The following is a 19,914-nucleotide window of genomic DNA, read 5'->3' as shown; positions in this document are numbered from 1 at the left end:
GATGTAACCTTTACAATTACTTAGAGAATTTTATCTAGCGGGCCTGACATGGTGGCTCATGCTTGTAATCCTAACTTTTTGGGAGGCCTAGGAGGGAGGATTATTTGAGACCAGTAGTTCAAGACCAGCATAGCCAACATAGTGAGACCTCAGCAGGAGGTGTTTAAGTAAATTTACACTTGGCAAATACCCCTTTCTCTTTTGCTTGTTGCTGGAAGCTTCATTGGCCAGCCTGTCCTTAACCATTTCACCAAACTTTTCTAAAAATTAGAGTCATAAGACATGAGATTTGAGTAATTTAGAGAGATAATTAAGCCAGTTGCCTGCTTTGATCCCTAAAATTAAAATCCAAAGGAATTCAGATGATCTGCAACTCAAAATAAGAATTTTGTACAATTCCTGATGGAGATATATATATACACATGTAATAACAGTTTACTGAGATAATTTACATAGCTTAGAGTTCACCAATATATACAAATCCATGGTTTCTGAATGTATTTACAGAGTTGTATAACCATTATCATAATCACAGATGACCGCAAATTATATGTAATTGGGGTGAAGGCTCCAGCTGGTAATCACCAAGCATTGTTCCTCTGCCTTGCTTTGCCCTCTGCCTAACCCCTGGAAACTGGTGAAAGGGTATAGTCCTACTGTTCCCCCAACACCAGATATGTTATCAGGCAGGCCTGGGACTGTAGGAGATGAATGAGTATATATTCATATATATGTATATACAGATACATTTACAGACAGAAAAATGTTGTGCTGCCTCTCAAAGTTACAGTCAGTTGACAACTTTACCGGGTGAAATGTTAAGTGGCAAAAATGTTAAGAAGAAATATCCCTTTCTCACATTTCCCTCAAGCATTCTGGGGGAAAATGTACCCAAGCACATATTCCAAAACATTTCGTATTTTGTGCAGACTGTTATTCATTTTCAATGTTTTTAAAATTTCCCGTATTTTTAATTTTGTGGGTACATAGTATGTGTGTTATGTTTATGGGGAACATGTGATGTTTTGATTCAGGCATGCAATGTGGAATAAGCAGGCACAGAAAAACAAGGATCACATGTTCTCACTTTTTTGTGGGATCTAAAAAGCAAAGCAATTCAACTCATGAACATAGAGAGTAGAGGGATGATTACCACTTTATATATTTCTTACACACATAACTCACTTTATGTGACATAAGGATTTATGCTTCTGTTAACTAAGTCTGAATTATGATCTTTATTAACTTATTTGGAAATAATAGACCCTATTAGCTTTGATTTCAAAAAATCAGAAGCTATGTTTTAAAGAGTTCTTTCCAGTTGTGCCTGCTTAATTTTATTTTTGAGGAAATTTAAGTTCCCATGTCAAAGCAAGGTTGTCTAATATCACCAAAATTTTTGGCAATATTATCACTTTTTGGTAGTATTACCACTTTTTCCATGTGATAAAGGTAAGATTTTTTTTTTCTTACTGTGATACGTTAGAAAAAAATTTTTCATGTTTCAAAAAGATAGCTGGCTACCAGTTCATTCTTAAAATATTAGTTCAAATACTGCGTAGATTTGAACTAAATATCTCATACATGGTCCTTATAATTGCACCAAACATATTATATTCTATTCACCAGTTCAACATGAGCAAATCTAGCAACTGCACAGTCAATAATAAAACAAAATAAGTTAGTTTTTAAATATAGAAAACTGAAAATCTACAAAATAACCTTGAAATTTAACAAAAAGGTTGTCATTAGCATGTATTTTACAATGAATCTCCTTTCAGATAAAACCTGTGGGAGAGAGATCCAAGATGGCCGACTAGCAGCAGCTCAGGATTGCATCTCCCAGTGAAAGCGCAGAGAGTGAGTGGATGCCACACTTCCAGACTAATTTTTGTTGCCCACGGACCAGGAGATTCCCAGAGGAGGAGCCCCACGGGTCGCCAGTGCAACTCTTTTGGCCAGTGCAGCTGTTTTGCTGGCGCCCCAGTGCAGCGCTTCCAGTGTAGAGTATATGGGACTGGGTGCCCTTTTAGTTGGCGTTTGGAGCACCAGGAAGGCAGAGTCGCCCATTCAACTGATTGAAAAGGGGATTGAAACAGGGAGCCAGACCAGGAGATTCCCCAGCAAAAAAGCACCATGAATCTCAACGCTGCTGTTTCAGCCAGCGCAGTGGGTCACTGCACGGGAAATAACACAGATCCCAGCGCCTTTTCAACAGACGACTGGAACACCTGGGAGAAACCACCATTCAACTAAAAAAAAAAAAAGGTTTTGAGACAGGGAGCTGGTGATCAGCCTCAGCTGGTCCCATCCCCACAAAAAAACAGCAACTGGAAACGCTGAGGGTTGAGAGCTTCACAGGAAGTGCAGCTGAACCCAGGAAGGTCCAGCTCTATAGGGGAGTGGCGTCCACCAAAGGAAAACTAAGAAACAGAAATAACGTCATCACCAACAAGCTAGACATCCACTCAGAGACGCAATCTGAAAGTCAGCAATAACAAAGACGACAGGTGGATAAATCCACAAAGATGGGAAGAAACGAGAGCAAAAAGGCTGAAAACACTGGAAATTAGAATGCCTCTCCTCCTACAGGGGATCACAGCTTCTCATCAGTAAGGGAACAAGGCCTGATAGAGAATGAATGTGATGAATTGACAGAATCAGGCTTAAGGAGGTGGATAATAAGAAACTTCTGTGAACTAAAAGAACATGTTCTAACCCAATGCAAAGAAACTAAGAACCTTGAAAAAAGGTTTGACAAAATGCTAACGAGAATAGACAATTTAGAGATGAATATAAGTGAATTAATGGACCTGAAAAACACAATACGAGAACTTTGCAAAGTATGCACAAGTTTTAACAGTCAAATTGACCAAGCAGAAGAAAGGATATCAGAGGCCGAATACCAACTTAATGAAATAAAACGAGAAGACAAGATTAGAGAAGAAATGGTAAAAAGGAATGAGCAAAGTATCCAAGAAATATGGGACTATGAAAAAGACCTAATCTACGTTTGATAGGTGTACCTGAATGTGATGAAGAGAATGAATCCAAGCTGGAAAATATTCTTCAGGATATTATCTAGGAAAAATTTCCCAACCTGGTAAGGCAGGACAATATTCAACTCCAGGTAATACAGAGAACACCACAAAGATATTCCACAAGAAGAGCAACCCCAAGGCACATTAATTGTCAGATTCACCAGGGTTGAAATGAAGGAGAAAATGCTAAGGGCAGCCAGAGAGAAAGGTCAGGTTACGCACAAAGGGAAGCCTATCAGACTCACAGTAGATCTCTCAGCAGAAACCCTACAAGCCAGAAGAGAGTGGGGCCCAATATTCAACATCCTTAAAGAAAAGAACTTTCAACCCAGAATTTCATTTCCAGCCAAACTAAGCTTCATAAGTGAAGGAAAAATAAAATATTTTGTGAACAAGCAAGTACTCAGAGATTTTATCACCACCAGGCCTGCTTTACAAGAGCTTCTGAAAGAAGCACTACACATAGAAAGGAACAACCAGTACCAGCCATTCCAAACATATACCAAAAGGTAAAGAGCATCAACATAATGAAGAATCTATATCAACTAATGGGCAAAACAGTCAGCTAGCATTACATGGCAGTATTAAACTCACACATATCAATATTAATCCTAAATTTAAATGGACTAAATGCCCCAATCAGAAGACACAGGCAAATTGGATAAAGAGCCAAAACCCATCAGTATGCTGCATCCAGACCCATCTCACATGCAAGGATACACAAAGATTCAAAACAAAGGGATGGAGGAAGATTTTCCAACCAAATGGAGAGCAAAAAAAAAACAAAAACAAACAAACAAACAAAACACGCAGGAGTTGTAATTCTCGTCTCTGATAAAATAGACTTGAAAGCAACAAAGATCAAAAGAGGCAAAGAAGGACATTACATAATGTTGAAAGGATCAATGCCAACAAGAAGCTAATGATTCTAAATATATATGCACCCAATACAGGAGCACCCAGATACATAAGGCAAGTTCTTAATGACTTACAAAGAGACTTAGACTCCTACACAATAATAGTGGGTGACTTTAACACCACATTGTCAATATTAGACAGATCAACGAGACAGAAAATTAACAAGGATATCCAGGACTTGAACTCAGACCTGGAACAAGTAAACTTAATAAATATTTACATAACTCTCCACTCCAAATCCACAAAACATACATTCTTTTCAGTACCACATCACACCTACTCTAAATGTGACCACATAATTGGAAGTAAATCACTCCTCAGCAATTGTATAGCATTTCACACGTTTAAATGAAATATTGATTGGCTGCTTGTTTGTTATTTTCCTCCCGTCTTCATTGTTAAGCACAATTATTGGCCTAAAAGAGGTTTTTAATACCCATTTTCAGGCTGCATTCTAGCCTGGGCAATAGAGCAAGATGCCCATTCTCTCTCCCTCTTTCTCTTCCTCTTTCTTTCTCCCTTTCATTCCTTTTTTTCTTTCTCTACTTCTTTCTTTTACTTTCTTTTTCTCTGTTTTCCCTTTCTTCTTTCAAATAAAAAAAAAAAAAAGAATTGGTGGCTACACGTAGGCCTCTCTCCCTCTCTCTTCCCTGGTGGGATTTCCTGTTTATCATTTCATTCTACATCCTGATTTACTCTAGAACAGTGTTGAACAATAAAAAGTTTTTCAATGATAGAAAAAAAAAATTGTATTTACTTACTTATAAGCACATTATTATCAGTATTACAATTTTTGTCTTGAAGTATACTTATCTGACATTGTTTTTTGTGTGTTTCTTCTCAACATATCAACTAATATTCTCTGAAATGAGAATTAAGGTCTCTTTAAGGATATAAAACAGAGGCTGAACGGACTTTGGAGTCAGATGGATCTAAGTACAAATTCCAGCTCTGGGGCTCACTACCAGTGTGATGTGTACATGTAAGGTATTTGACTTTTCTATGCCCTAGAATTCTCACCTGTATAGTAGAATTTCTATAAATGGCAAAAAAAAAAAAATAGATATTTATTAAATGCCTAGAAAATAGGAGACGTTAGATCCATAAATCACCCTTACTTTAAAGGAGTGGATATGTGCCTCCGATGTATGTAGAAAAGAAAGGTTCTGTTTCAGCTCTTCATTTACCTTTTTATTCAACAGACAGTTATTGAGTGCCTACTACTTATCTGACACTAACCTAGACCCCAGAAGACAACACTAAACAAGTTAGCCCTGATGCTTCTCCTTTTTTGAGGTTTTTGAATATATTTACAGCAGAATAGATGTTTTTTCAGTTTTTTTAAAGATAAGCTGTAAAGTATCTTGGCTTATTTTGTAAACTATTTTATCTAAGGTAATATTTTACCTGGCCTACATCCACAGTGTCTAGCAGTTTATCAACTATTCAGAGCACCAAGTGAGACTGGGGAAAGAACATGGGCTTTGAAAACAGACAGAGGGTTTTGAATCCCAATTCTGCCTTGTGACCTTGAACAAGTTGCTGAATTATTTTGAATTATTATTTCCCTACCATTCAACTACCATTGAATGGTTATTGTTATAATACTACATCATTTCTTTAGATCTTACAAAACTACCATTGAATGGTTCAATTACGTTTTACTACATCATGTGTAAAACATAATGTCTGACTTATATTAGGTTTTTAATCAATGTAGCTGTCATAATTATTTATTAAAATACCTGTTTTAGATATTTATTAAAATACCATTATACCATTTTTTAAAATGGTAGCTGTTATAATTATTTATTAAAATACCTGGCTGGGTGCAGTGGCTCACACATGTAATCCCAGTACTTTGGGATGCCAAGGTGGGCAGATCACGAGGTCAGGAGATTGAGACCATCCTGGCCAACATGGTGAAACCCCATCTCTTCTAAAAATACAAAAATCAGCTGGGTGTGGTGTCGAGTGCCTATAGTCCCAGCTACTCAGGAGGCTGCGGCAGGAGAATTGCTTGAGCCCAGGAGGTGGAGGTTGTAGTGAGCCTAGATCATTCCACTGCACTCCAGCCTGGGCAACAGAGTGAGACTCTATCTAATATATATATATATATATATATAAAACCTATGAGTTTTATCATGTTTAACACCATGGGTAATTCTTAATTAAAACTCCTAGGAAGTGTACAACATATACAGCATATCATATCAATAAATATTCACTTCTTCTCTTTATTTCCTTGCCATAGTTTTCAAAGCCTAAGATACCATCAGTCCTGCAACCTATAAAGCAAGTCCTGAAGGGGTAAACTGATTTGGAGAAATATAGAAACAACAAAGGTAACATAATGCTGATATAGAATGATATAAATAGTGTAGAAATAACAACGACAAATATATACTGAGTGCATATCATATGCTGGCACTTGTCCAACATAATATCATTATCTCTTCATTCCCATCTAAGGTCACTCTAAAGCCTGCGATCTTGAACTGTACTGTAACAATCTCTCTCAAAAGAGATGACATCCTATACTGAGAATTGTGAGTGGCCCATCAGCATGTTTGCTGAGCCAGATCCAGTAACAGTGGAGGAGAAAACAAAATAGCACAGGAGTCTGGAAAACTGATCCCCCATTCAGGTAGTCTAATTCTGCATCGCATCACTTGTTCAGAAATACAATCTTAATAAAAGGTATGAGAAGTGAGGTTTTTTTTTTTTTTGTCATTCTTAAATCATCCTTTGAAAATAACTGCCTTTCAAGATTGAACTCCCTTCAAAGTAATAAAGGCAAACTTTTAACAGGTTAAAAAGACACAGAATCATTATATTCCTTTTCAATAAAGCTATTAAGCATTTCTTCAAAATAAAATAACTCATTAAAAAGGGCACACTGTCCTTTTATACACCAACTTAATCATCTAATCAGTTTAGTGTCCCAAAAAGTATGTAAATACTACTTAATTTACTAGTCAAGTTGGCTTATGGAAATTACTACTTAGCATGATTGCCCCTGGATAAAGAACAAACAGGTAGGGGAAAACATCAATTTAATAAGGTCGTTTCACCCTTCTGGAGTGAGACTATCAAAAACATGTCTAGACTAGTAAATTATGCAGCTGAGCAAAGATTCTTAAAAAGTACTCCAATTATCATTTTAAAAGTATAAAGAGTTTTCTGTGTTAAGTAACCAACCCTTAGAGGGTCTATAAAGTTTACCAAAATGGCAGCATTTTAAATTAGTCTCTTACCCTTTTCAAGTGCTCCTGTATTTTGGACTCCACATCTTGGATGTGTGAAATCATCTTGTTGACACATGGTGCTGGGATGTTTACTACAGCACAGCTGTGACGTCGACATGGGTAGCTAAAGTAAATGCCTTTATTCACCCCTAAACAGAACGAATGGAAGAAGTTAATTACTCATTCTATACAAAGTAGTAAACCTTGATGTTTCGAATAAGTGAAAACTATTCTGCTTTATTAGTTCTAATACTCGTAAGGTTTCCTTAATAGAGAGGTTGATAAATCTGTCAGAAAATTATAGAACAAACCTTCAAAAAATGTAAAAGCTAAAATAAAACATCATTCATGATTTAATTCTATAACAAATAAAAATGAACCTAAGAAGCCAAAATAAAACTTCAAGTATCCTTAAAAAGCATAGCATCACGAACTAAACATTTAAAAAAATGAAAAAAATGAAAAAAAGTTAACCCATGTGTTTCTAAATAAATTCTTAATTCCTCAAAAATAACTATGAAAGATATTTTAAATATTCCCTTCAAAGAGATGCCCTCTTCCAGTGTAAATAATATCCAACTACTCATGCATTGAAGTTCTTCCTTAAATCCAGCATGAGTTTCTCTTGCTGGAAAAAAAATAAATAAAAGCAGGTCTCCTTCATCCTCATAGCAACCTCATTTTCTACCTTCCATTTCTGAAAATTGGAGTCTCATGCAAAAAGTGATTGATGTTCTCACTATAGCATTCACGCTGTACTCATCATAAAATCCACTCAGTCCGATGTGCCTCAGTGATTCTAATCCTGGCATGTCCCAAATAGACTGAAGGTGTCAGAAGCACAGCAAAGTTGTCCATGAAACTCCACCAAAGTGCTTACTTGCAGTCCTTTTGACTGTTAAGGACTCTATTGGGCTGGATTATAGTTGCAATCACTGATCTTAAATGGGAGACACAAAATATGCTCAGCGCCTCAATGAGAACAGTGTGATGTCCTCATTTCAACTGACCTTGAGGGAACAGAGAAATAATCCTGTTGTGTTTTGTTTCAATGACAACCCACAGAGATGGTAAATATTTTTGGTATCTTCATTTAAACTGCAATCTTTAAATATCTTTTAAATGAAGCCTTATAATATCTTCCTCTGAAAACACGATCTCTTGTGAAAATGGCATGTTTTGTTTTTAAATAAAAGTGTTCAGTCTATCCTATAATATTTGAATCTCTCTCTCTCATATATATGTGTATATATGTAACACTGAGCTTTTTTTTTTTGAGCACTAAAAATATGTGCCAGACATAAAACTAAGCTAAACACTTTTCATGCCACATTTTATCTTCACAACAATCTTATGGAATGGGATTATTATCTTGATTTCATAGATGAGGAGATCAAGTCTTAGATAAACTATATGACTTGTCTACGTCTACAGAACAGGTACGTAGGAGAAATGAGACTGGAACTAAATCTCCCTAGATACGCAGTATAAGCTGTGAAGACTGTTTTTATATTTTAAAAGTATGGTAAAATAAAGAGAAACAGTAAAAAACATACTTCAGGGCATCTCAAATGTTTTGCTTGTTTTTAGGTTTTGAATGTTCCTTCATAATATCAGTGCTGGTATCCTATGTCTTTTAGTTTGCTTTGACCATATTCTGAACACACACACACACACACACGTGTGTGATTATATGTACATAAATGTGTGTGTGATTATATACATATATAAATCTGTAATAGTCAAAAGACCAATGAACAAGCCAGCGAAAATTACATATTGATCTCCTATCCAAATATCTTCATAAGGGCAGGTTGGCCTTTCTTTTAGAGAAAAGAAGGTTTTGATACACAGTTAACAAGTAAGCAGTCACTGTTACAGTCAAAACATTTGTTTTGCTTCATTAAATGTGGAGAAAACAAGGATAGTAATGATTCCTTTTATATTTTTCTTGACTGTGCCACTTTCAACTTATTTTGTGAATACTAATCAATATCCATAGCACTCCTATAGTTTAGGTCGAATATGTAACATATGGTAAAGTAATGGGAATGAAATAATATGAAATTAAATTTGCACTAAAATCTATAAAAGACATAACATCCTAAGTAGCACAAGATTTAACCAAAATTCAGTAGTTCACGCTACTCTTTTCATTCCATTGCAAGTATGGCATAAGTTAAAACTTTCAATTTTTAAGAATTTTACCCAGCTTAAGGTGACAGCATGATATAATCAAAAGATAGCTGAACTGGGTTCTGTATTTTCTTGACTGAACTGATAACTAGCTGCACATCTTTAGCTAAAACTATTCAGTCTCTAGGACTTGAATTTCTTACTTAATAAATTAATATATTGGTAGGGTGTTATATAAGATCTTTTTCACCAAAAATTCCAAATATAAATCAAGGAAGCTCCTCCTTGTGAAGCCTGTGCACAAATGGCCAGTGTGCTACAAGGCTATATAAAGTACATAAAGAATTAAGTATGTTAAAGAATTAAGCTACAAGACTTTCATCCTCTGGAAACATGTCTCTGACTAAACTTCCTTTCCCAGAATTAATTCATAAAAGACAAGATCCCCCTGGCTCCAAGCCAGAGTTGAGGTTTGCTGAGACTCTGCAACATGAAACTTTTATTTGAGAAAAAATATCACCTACCTGTTTGTGTGGATAAATGAAATAGAAATACTATGATTATAAACTGTCAACTCTTACTGCTTCATGAATTTGATCCTTATATAATTTATTCACCCAGCTCCAATTATTTAACGTTTTATCACAAGAGTCCTTCCTTTTCTTCTGCTTTTTATATGTACTTCCTTATGTATGTTACCCCAATTATTCCATCATCCCTTTATCTCAACTCAGAACACTTAGGAAAAATTCTGCTGAACACATATTTCCTTTTCTCATTGCTATCCTCTTTAACATCTTGGTTTTCTTTCCAAAATGTAACATAAGTCAGTGCTCTTGAGGTTAAAAATAATTTGTCCTCTATGCAAAGACTCTTTCATGATGAACATAAAACATCTTTAATGTTTTAAGTAAAACAAAGTTCTCTTTAGCTTTTGTTATATATGAGAAAAATAAAAACACCTTTCACTGACATTACAGTTATTACATTTTAATTGGACCTTACACTGTTGGAGACATTTATCACTAAATATCTGGAATAATACACAAGGACTCTCAGAGTTGCAAATGGCTGAAAACTGCGTCTACTTTAACCTCATACAATGTGCAATGCCCCGTTCGGTGTTCACTGACTGCCATTCTTTCTCTTCAAAATCTGCAACTTCAATACTTTTTTTTAATTTGCTTTGTATACTCATAGCTCTCCCCACTACCTTGCCTGACCACTTCCTACAGCTATTATTCTATATCGAATTTTGCTGTGACTAGCAATTTTTTGAAAGAACAGTTTATACTGGCAGCCACAATATCCTCATGTTCTGATCTCTTCTTCAAATTACAATTTCTATACAAATATTAAGATCCATCTTACATGGTTCCTTGCCTGTGAGGAATACTAAGATCTTTCAGACATTCCAGTGCACCTATAGCACTTTTTATTTCTTTTTATTAGAACAGTTCACATTGCATTCTGCTGTTATCACATTTATGTTTTCCCATCTATCTTCCCCATGAAGTTTTACATTCTTTACAGAGAACTATAATAAGTGCCTGAGATAATTATTGAATAAACAAATTTTCTATTATTTTTTAATTTTTTACCTTGCTGTAATCTGATTTTTGTTCTCTTCATGAACACTACATTCTTAAATCCCACTAAGCAGTATTTCAACTACCATCCATTTCATGATATGAAATTAGTTCTCCAGTTATAAGCAACTCTAAATCTGGATTTTAAAATATGAGATAACTGATTTCAGACATTGAAAAAAATGGGTAGTTCAAAGTTTTTAATCCTGGCAAAAGGGAAATTGATAAGGTGACAATTTCCCAACTGCAATAAAGAGCTCTAGGAGCAAAACAGAGCACAGTAATCTTGTTGAGTTGAAAAGCAAATATGAGTTTCATGGACAGTGGACGCATCTGGAAGAAGGCAGGAACTGTAGAAGACAAAGCAATACAGAGAAGAGCCTCAGATACCCACATGGGAGGCCCCTCTGACATATGACATAAAATCCCTGACCAATAACTTCTATCCAGAATGTGCAGAGAAAATTCACAACTTAGTAATTAGAATATAGGCATAAGACTGAGACTCTTCACAAAACACAATATACAAATGACTAATATAATGTTAAAAGAAGCTCAACATCATTAGTCATCAAGAAAATGTAAATTTAACTAACAGTTCAATACAACTTCACACACACACACTATAATGCCTAAAATTACAAAGGTTGGCAATGCCCAGTATCAGAGAGGATACAGAACAACCAGAATTTATACATTGCTGGTGGAAACCTAAAATGGTTTCAACACTTTGGAAAACAATTTGGCAATTTCTTGTAAAAGTTAAACTTACCGTATCACTCAGCATTCCACTTCTTTATATTTCCTTATGACAAATAAAAATACGTCCACAAAAAGAATTGTAGGTGAATGTTCATAACAGCTTTCTTGATAATAGTCAAAAATTGGGGCCAGGCTCGGTGGCTCAAGCCTGTAATCCCAGCACTTTGGGAGTCCAAGGCAGGTGAATCACCTGAGGTCAGGACTTTGAGACCAGGCTGACCAACATGGAGAAACCCTGTCTCTACAAAAATACAAAAATTAGCTAGGCGAGGTGGTGGGCACCTGTAATCTTAGCTACTCGGGAGGCTGAGGCAGGAGAATCACTTGAATCCGGAAGCAAAGATTGCAGTGAGCCGAGATGGCTCCATTGCACTCCAGTCTGGGTGACAGGGCTAGATTCCATCTCAAAAAAAAAAAAAAAAAATTGGAAAATCCCAAATTTCCATTAAAGGCTAAATAAATTGTGAAATATTATACAAGGGAGGAGTATTGATCAATAAAAATGAACAAACTACTGCTATATGTAACAGCATGGATGCATTTTACAGACGTTTTCCTGAGTCTGAAAAAGTTAGGCACAAAGGAGTATAAGTGGCATAATTTCACTTATTTGAAATTTTAGAATGGTAAAACTAAGATCATGTTGGAGTTGTGGGAGTTGGTTAAAGTAATAACGTCTATAGAGGGTCATGAATGAACTTTCTGGAAAGATGGAAATTTCTATACAGTGCTTGAGGTGGTAGTTAAATGGATATGTATGTTTATCAAAAGCCATTCACTTGTACACTGTAAATGAGTGGATTTTACTGCATTTAAATTGTACCTCCATACATCTGTTTTATAAAAAAAAAAAAAGACCTATAAGCACATCCTAGTGACAGAACTCAATAACCATGTATCATTCTCCCGCTTTGTTAACCTTTTATACTACACAACATTGTAGGCAGCCCTTCCTTGAAGTATCCTTTTAATAACTTCTTCTAGCTGCTTCTTCACCTATTTTTTCTCATATTCCTTAAACATGACTATTTAATAATAAATAATTTTTTCCTCTACACTTTCTTCTATAATCATCTCCGTTAAGTGTTTAACTCTCAGCTAAACAGCTTTAGGCTTAACTTTGCCCTGAGCTTTTTGCCAAATGTACAAATTCCCCAAACCTGTCCTTCCTAGACTCCCATCCTAGCACTGAGAGTAGGGAAGGGAAGTCTGGACCTGCAGCTTTCTATGCAGAATGGGAGAAGGTTGATAGATAAAACTAAAATGTGCCCATTGAGAAGTTGATATACCACAAACAAGGAAATACATTCACATCAGTAAACTAAAATGCCAAAGCAGAAAGGCTACAGAAGAAAAGGAACACATTTCTATGATCAGACCTATATAGAGCTTGAAGGGATAAAGTAGGGATCCAGGGGAGCTCCAAGATGGAAGGGATCTGATACAGTACAGGCAGTGAAAATGATGCCTGGTACAGAGGATCCTCAGAAATGATTTGAAAAGTAAAAGAACTGTTACTAGTAGAAGGTATCCAAGTTACTGGTGGCGAATCTACACGGGTCTGCAGCAAATTCACTTCTTGCCTCCTCAGACAAAAGAATTTGACTGAGAATCATCATAAGGCAGAAGGACAGATCAATGCAAGTTTCAGAACAGGAGCGAAAGTTTTATTAAAAAGCTTGACAACAGTAAGGAAAGGGAGGAAAAAAAGAAGAAAGGTACAACTTGGATAATGCCAAGCAGGTGACTTGAGAAACCAAGTGCACAGCTTGACTTCTTGACTTGGGGTTTTATACGTTGGCATATTTCCAAGATACTTCTCCCCACTCCTGAAAGTTTATTGGGAAGCTGCTGATGCGTTTAAGGTGTTTTCTATTAGGAGACAGCCTTTCTCTGGCACCAGATGTGACCAATTATTACTTTAGATAAACAGTTAACAAACACTTGATCATCACTTGATGGTCACTCAACACATCTTGTGTGTTGGGGGAGGGGCGGGAGGGGTGAGAGTGGAGAGCCCTCTTTTGCCTTGCTCATGCCTGGGTGGCTACCTACTGCAATTTTTTTCTCTTTTTAAATTTCAACTTTTATTTTAGATTCAGGGAGTGCAAGCTCAGGTTTGTTACATGGGTATATTGTGTGATGCTGAGGTTTGGGGTATGATTGCTCTTGTCACCCAGGTATTGAGCACAGTACCTAATGGTTAGTTTTTTAACCTTTGGCCCTCTCGCGCTGTCCTCCCTATAGTAACCCCCAGTGTCTATTGATGCTATTTTTATGTCCATGAGTACCCATTGTTTAGCTCCCACTTATAAGTAAGAACATGAAATATCTGGTTTTCTGTTTCTGTGCTAATCTACTTAGGATAATGGCTTCTAGTTGCATCCATGTTGCTGCAAAGAAATTGATTTCTTTCTTTTTTATGGCAGTCTAGCATTTCTTGGTATATCTGTACCAAATTTTCTTTATACAGTCCACCATTGGTGGATATCTAGATTGAATCTACATCTTTGCTATTGCGAATAATGCTGTGATGAACATGAGTACATTATTTTTTGGGTAGAATGATTTATTTTCTTTTGGATACATATCCAGTAATGGGATTGCTGGGTTGAATGCTAGTTCAGCTCTTAGTTATCTGACAAATCTCCAAACTCCTTTTCACAGTGATTGAACTAATTTACATTCCCACCAACAGTGTATAACGATTTCCTTTTCTCTGCAGAGTCGCCAGCATCTGTTGTTTTTGGCTTTTTAGTAATATTCATTCTGACTGGTATGAGATGCTATCTCATTATAGTTTTCATTTGCATTTCTCTAATGATTAGTGATATTGAACATTTTTTCATATGCTTGTTGGCCATGTGTACGTTTTCTTTTGAAAAGTGTTCATGTCTTTTGCCAACTTTTTAATAGGGTTGTTTTATGCTTGTAAACTTTTTTAAGTTCCTTATAGACTCTGGATATTAGGCTTTGGTCAGATGCATAGTTTGTGAATATTTTCTCCCATTCTTTAGGCTGTTTAATTTGTTGATAGTTTCTTTTGCTGTGCGAAAAACTTTTAGTTTAATTAAATTTCACTGTCAATGTTTTGTTTCATTGTAATTGCTTTTCAGGACTTAGTCATAAATTCTCTCCCAAGACTGATATCCAGAATGGTATTTTCTAGGTTCCCTTTTAGGATTCTTATAGTTTGAGGTCTTACATTTAAATCTTTAGTCTATCTTAATTTTCATATTTGGTGAGAGGGAGGGGTCCAGTTTCAGCCTTCTGTTTATGGCTAGCCAGCTATCTCAGCACCGTTTATTTAATAGGGAATCTTTTCCCCATTGCTTATTTTTGTTGACTTTGGCAAAGATGAGATGGATGCCAGCATGAGGTTTTACTTCTAGGTTCTCTATTCTGTTCAATTGATCTATATATCTATTTTTGTACCAGGACCATGCTCTTTTAGTTCCTGTAGCCATGTAATATAAAAGCAAGTAAAATGATGCCTCCAGCTTTGTTCTTTTTGGCTAGAATCACTTAGACTGGCTCAGTTCTTCTTTGGTTCTGTATGAATTTTAAAGTAGTTTTTTCTAGTTCTGTAAAAGATGATATTGGTAGCTTTATAGAAATAGCAATGTAGATTGCTTTGGGCCATGTGGCCATTTAATAAACATTGATTCTTCCAATCCATAAACATGGAATATTTTTCCATTTGTTTGTGTCATCTATGATTTCTGTCAGCAGTTCTCCTTGTAGAGCTCTTTGTAGTTCTCCTTGTAGAGCTCTTTCAATTGCTGGATAGAGGAATTCATAGATATTTTATTATTTTATGGCTACTGGAAATGGAAGTGCATTCTTGATTTGGCTCTCAGTATGAACATTCTTGGTATATAGAATTGCCACTGATTTTTGTACATTAATTTTTCCCTGTGAAATGTTACTGCGCCAGTTCTAGGAGCCTTTTGGTAGTCTTTAGGGTTTTCTAGGTGTAGAATCATATTGTTAGCAAAGGGACAATGACTTCTTTTTGACATCTTCCTGTCTAGATGCCTTTTTTTTTTTTTCTTTCTTTCTCTCACCTGATTGCTCTGGCAAGGACTCCCAATACTATGTTAAACAGGAGTAGTCAGAATAGGTATGCTTATCTTGTTCCAGTTCTAAAGGGGAATGCTTCCAGTTTTTGCTAATTCAGTATGATGCTGGATGTGGGTCTGTCATAGATGGCTCTTACTATTTTGAGGTATGTTCATTTGATGCCTAGTTTCTTAAGCATTTTTATGAAGTGATGTTGGATTTTATCAAAAGCTTTTTCCACATCTATTGAGATGATCATAATGTTTTTGCTTTTAATTCAATTTATGTGGGGAGTTACTTTATTGATTTGCATATGTTGAACTGAGCTTGCATCCTAGGAATAAAGCCTTACTAGATCATGGTAAATTAACTTTTTGATGTGCTGCTGGATTCAATTTGCTAGTATTTTGTTGAGGATTTTAGTATTTATGTTCATGAAGGATATTGGCCTGTCATTTTTTGGTATCAGGGTGATGCTGGCTTTGTAGAAGGAGTCTTTCCACTTTGATATTTTGTAACAGTTTCAGTAGGATTGGTGCCAGCTCTTCTTTGTATGGCTGGTAGAATTTAGCTGTGAATCAAGTTGGTCTGGGACTTTTGGTGGTTGGTAGGATTATTATTACTGATTTAATTTTAGAACTCAATACTGATCTATTCAGAGCTTCAGCTTATTCCTGATTCAATCTTGTGAGACAACGTGTTTCCAGGAATTTATTCATTTCCTCTAGATTTTTTAGTTTGTGTGACTAGAGGTGTTCACAATAGTCTCTGGGGATCTTTTGCATTTCTGTGGCATTAGCTGTAATTTCACCTTTGTTATTCTTGATTGTGCTTATTTGTATCTTCTCTCTTTTTTTTGTTAATTTAGCTAGTGATCTATCAATCAATCTCGTTTATCATTTCAAAAAAAAAAAAAACCAGCTTATGGTTTCATTGATTCTTTACATAAATTTTTGGATTTCAATTTCATTCAGTTCTGCTTGATTTTAGTTACTTCTTTTCCTCTGCTAATTTTGGAGTTAGTTTGTTCTTGTTTTTCCAGTTCCTGTAGGTGTAATGTTAGATTGTCAATTTGAAATATAACTTTTGTTATTTTGCACTACAAACTTTCCTCTTGATCACTGCTTTTGCTTCATCCCAGAGATTTAGGTATGTTGTGTGTCTGTTTTCATTATTTTCAAATAACATTTCTATTTCTGCCTTAATTTGATTGTTTACCCAAAAGTCATTCAGGAGCAATTTGTTTAATTTTCATGTAATTGTGTGGTTTTGAGAGATCTTAGTATGATTTATATATATTTTTTTTTTTTCATTACTTTTAAATTTTTTGAGACAGAGTCTTGAATCGCTTTGTTCCCAGGCTGGAGTACTATGGCATGATCACAACTTACTGTGGCCTTGACCTCCAGGACTCAAGTGATTCTCCCACCTCAGCCTCCCAAGTAGCTGGGAATACATGCATGTGACACCATGCCCAGCTAATTTTTTTGTATCTTTTGTAGAGATAGGGTTTCACCATGTTGCCCAGGCTGGTTTCAAACTCCTGGACTCGAACAGTCCACCCAGACTGTATTTCTATTTTTATTCTGTGGCCTGAGAGTATGGTTGGTATAATTTTGATTTTTAAAAATTTATCAAGACTTGCTTAATGGCTGAGCATGTGTTCAATCTTGGAGTATGTTCCATGGGCAGATAAGAAGTATAAGAAGTATGTATATTCTGTGGTTGACAGGTGGAGTATTTTGCAGATGCCTATTAGTTCTAATTTGTCAAGGGTCAAATTTAAGTCCAGAATTCATTTGTTTTCTGCCTTAACAATCTGTGTAATGCTGTCAGTAGGGTATTGAAATCCCTCACTATTATTGTGCGGCTAATTTTTTTCACAGTTCTAGAATTACTTGTTTTATAAATCTGGGTGCTCCAATTTTGGGTGTGTATATATTTAGGATCCTTAAGCCTTCTTGTTGAACTGAACCCTTTAACATTATATAATGTCCTTTGTCCTTTTATACTGTTGGTGATTTAAAATCTGTTTTACCTGATATAAGAATAGTGACCTCTGCTCTTTTTTATGTTCCATTGACTATGTGTTCCAACTATTGACTTTGAACCTAGAGGTGTCATTAGATATGAGATGGGTCTCAAACACAGTACGTGAATGAATCTTGTTTTTTTTTTTGTTGTTGTTGTTGTTTTTAAACTGGACTCGCCACTCTGTGCCTTTTAAGTAGGGCATTTAGACCATTTACATTCAAGATTAATATTAGTATGCGAGGTTTCAGTCCCATCATGTAGTTATTAGCAGGCTGCTTTGTAGTTTCTATTGTGTGGTTGCTTAATAGGGTCTAAGGGCTATTTAGTGTGTTTTTGTGGTAGCAGGTATTGTTTTTTGGTATCTGTGTCTATAACTCTTGTAAGGATCTCTTGTAAGGTTGGTACAGTGGTAGTGAGCTCCTTTAGTGCTTGGTTGCCTAGAGAAGATTTTATTTCTCCTTTGCTTATAATGCTTAATTTGACAGATGAAATTCTTGATTACCATTTCTTTTTTTAAGGATAATGAAAATAGGTCTGCAATCTCTCATGGCTTGTAAGGTTTCTGCTTAGAGGATCACTGTTAACTTACTAGGGTTCCCTTTGCATGTGATCTGATCTTTTTCATTCTCTGCCATCAAGATTTTTTTTCTTTAGTGCTGACTGTGGACACTCTGGTTACTATATGCCTTGTTGATGTTCATTTTGTAGAGTGTCTTTTAGGTGTTCTCTGGATATTCTGTATTTGGATGTTTATTCTCTAGCAAGATGAGAGAAATTCTCTTTATTCCCTTAAATATGTTTTCCAGGTCGTTTTTTCTTCTTCTCTCTCAGAATATGAATTATTTGTAATTTCATTGCTTTTCATAACCCCATATTTCTCGAAGACTTTGTTCACTTAAAAAAATTTATTTTTGTCTGGCTTAGTTATTTCAAAAGACCAGTCTTCAAGCTCTGAATTATTTTCTTCTGCTTGGTCCTGACTACTGATAAAGCTTTCAATTGTACTTTTAAATTCTTTGAGTTTTTAAGTTCCCAAAGCTCTGACTGATATATTTTTAAGATGTTTATCACTTCTTTCATTTCTTGAATTGCTTTGTTGATTTTCAACCTCATTTGGATTTTGTCGAGCTTTCTTGCAATTTATGTTTTGAATTCTTCATCTGTTATTTCCTAGTTTCAACTTTTGTTAGAGACCATTACTGGAGAGCTAGTGTGATCCTTTCTTGGTGTCTCTACATTCTGATTTTTCATAGTTCCTGAATTCTTGCATTAATTTCTTCTCATTTGGACATTCTGGCAACTCTAAATTTTGTAAATATTTTCATGCAGGTAGAATTTTTTTTTCTTTCTTTGTCTGTATTTTTTTCTTTCCATTTCTCTAATACCCTCCCTAGGAGTGTGATTGCAGAGAATGGTGGGTAGGGTCTTTTGGTTTTGCTTCTACAGTGCTATTCACTTCTGTCGGCAGGTTTCTTATTAGGCTGTGCAATTCAACATACAAGCCAATAGATGGCATTTATGGGTAACAGCCAGCTGTGGTATATACTTGATTCTTGTTTACTGGGAGAAGTTCTTTTTCGCTTTATGCAATAGGAAGATTCTTGGAGTATACAGTCTGAGTTCATTCCCCAGCCCCATAGGGCTAGGGACAAGATAGGCAGGACACTCTAGGAAGGTCCACCTATAGGTCCTCCAGTGGCCAGAATATACAACAGAATTGAGGGAGAATCCAGTAGGCAGCCTCTAGGTACCCAGAGGTGTGCCTAGACTGGGAGCAGGAAACCTCCTCATCCCTAAGTTCTCTGCATGGTGATGGAGGGTGGCTTAAACTCCAAGTCTATGTGAGTGGGTGTTCCAGATGTCTGAAGATCTGCCTTTGCATGGAGCAAAGTGAACCCTTAAACAACAAGATTTCTGCACAAGAAAGGTAGGCTGCTGTTCCAGGTGAGTGAGTGTTCCAAATGCCTGGAGATCTGCCTGTGTGTGGAGTAGTGACAGCCCACTCCACCATGATCTATGCATAGGAAGGGTGGTACAACTCAGGCTGCTAATCCAGGTGAGGGAGTATTCTGAACACCTGGAGACCTGGCTGGGTGTGGAGCAAAGAGGGCCCTACTGTACCAC

The 19,914-nt window shown here is 36.1% G+C and overlaps 1 protein-coding gene across 1 annotated transcript in view; it reads right to left on the bottom strand.

Moving 5' to 3' along the window:
* Nucleotides 1-19,914, bottom strand: part of CCDC178 (coiled-coil domain containing 178) — a 477,035-nt gene that overhangs the window by 400,318 nt on the left and 56,803 nt on the right. The window contains exon 5 of the mRNA XM_032245388.1: nucleotides 7,217-7,356. Coding sequence (XP_032101279.1) covers nucleotides 7,217-7,356 — 140 coding nt within the window. The remainder of the gene's footprint in view (nucleotides 1-7,216; nucleotides 7,357-19,914) is intronic.

Source organism: Sapajus apella, unplaced genomic scaffold (assembly GCF_009761245.1).
Source record: "Sapajus apella isolate SASKATOON/1434 unplaced genomic scaffold, GSC_monkey_1.0 scaffold57, whole genome shotgun sequence".
NCBI classification, from domain to species: domain Eukaryota; kingdom Metazoa; phylum Chordata; class Mammalia; order Primates; family Cebidae; genus Sapajus; species Sapajus apella.
The sequence above is the reverse complement of the archived record's forward strand: the minus strand, read 5'-3'. Positions and strand labels throughout refer to the sequence as shown.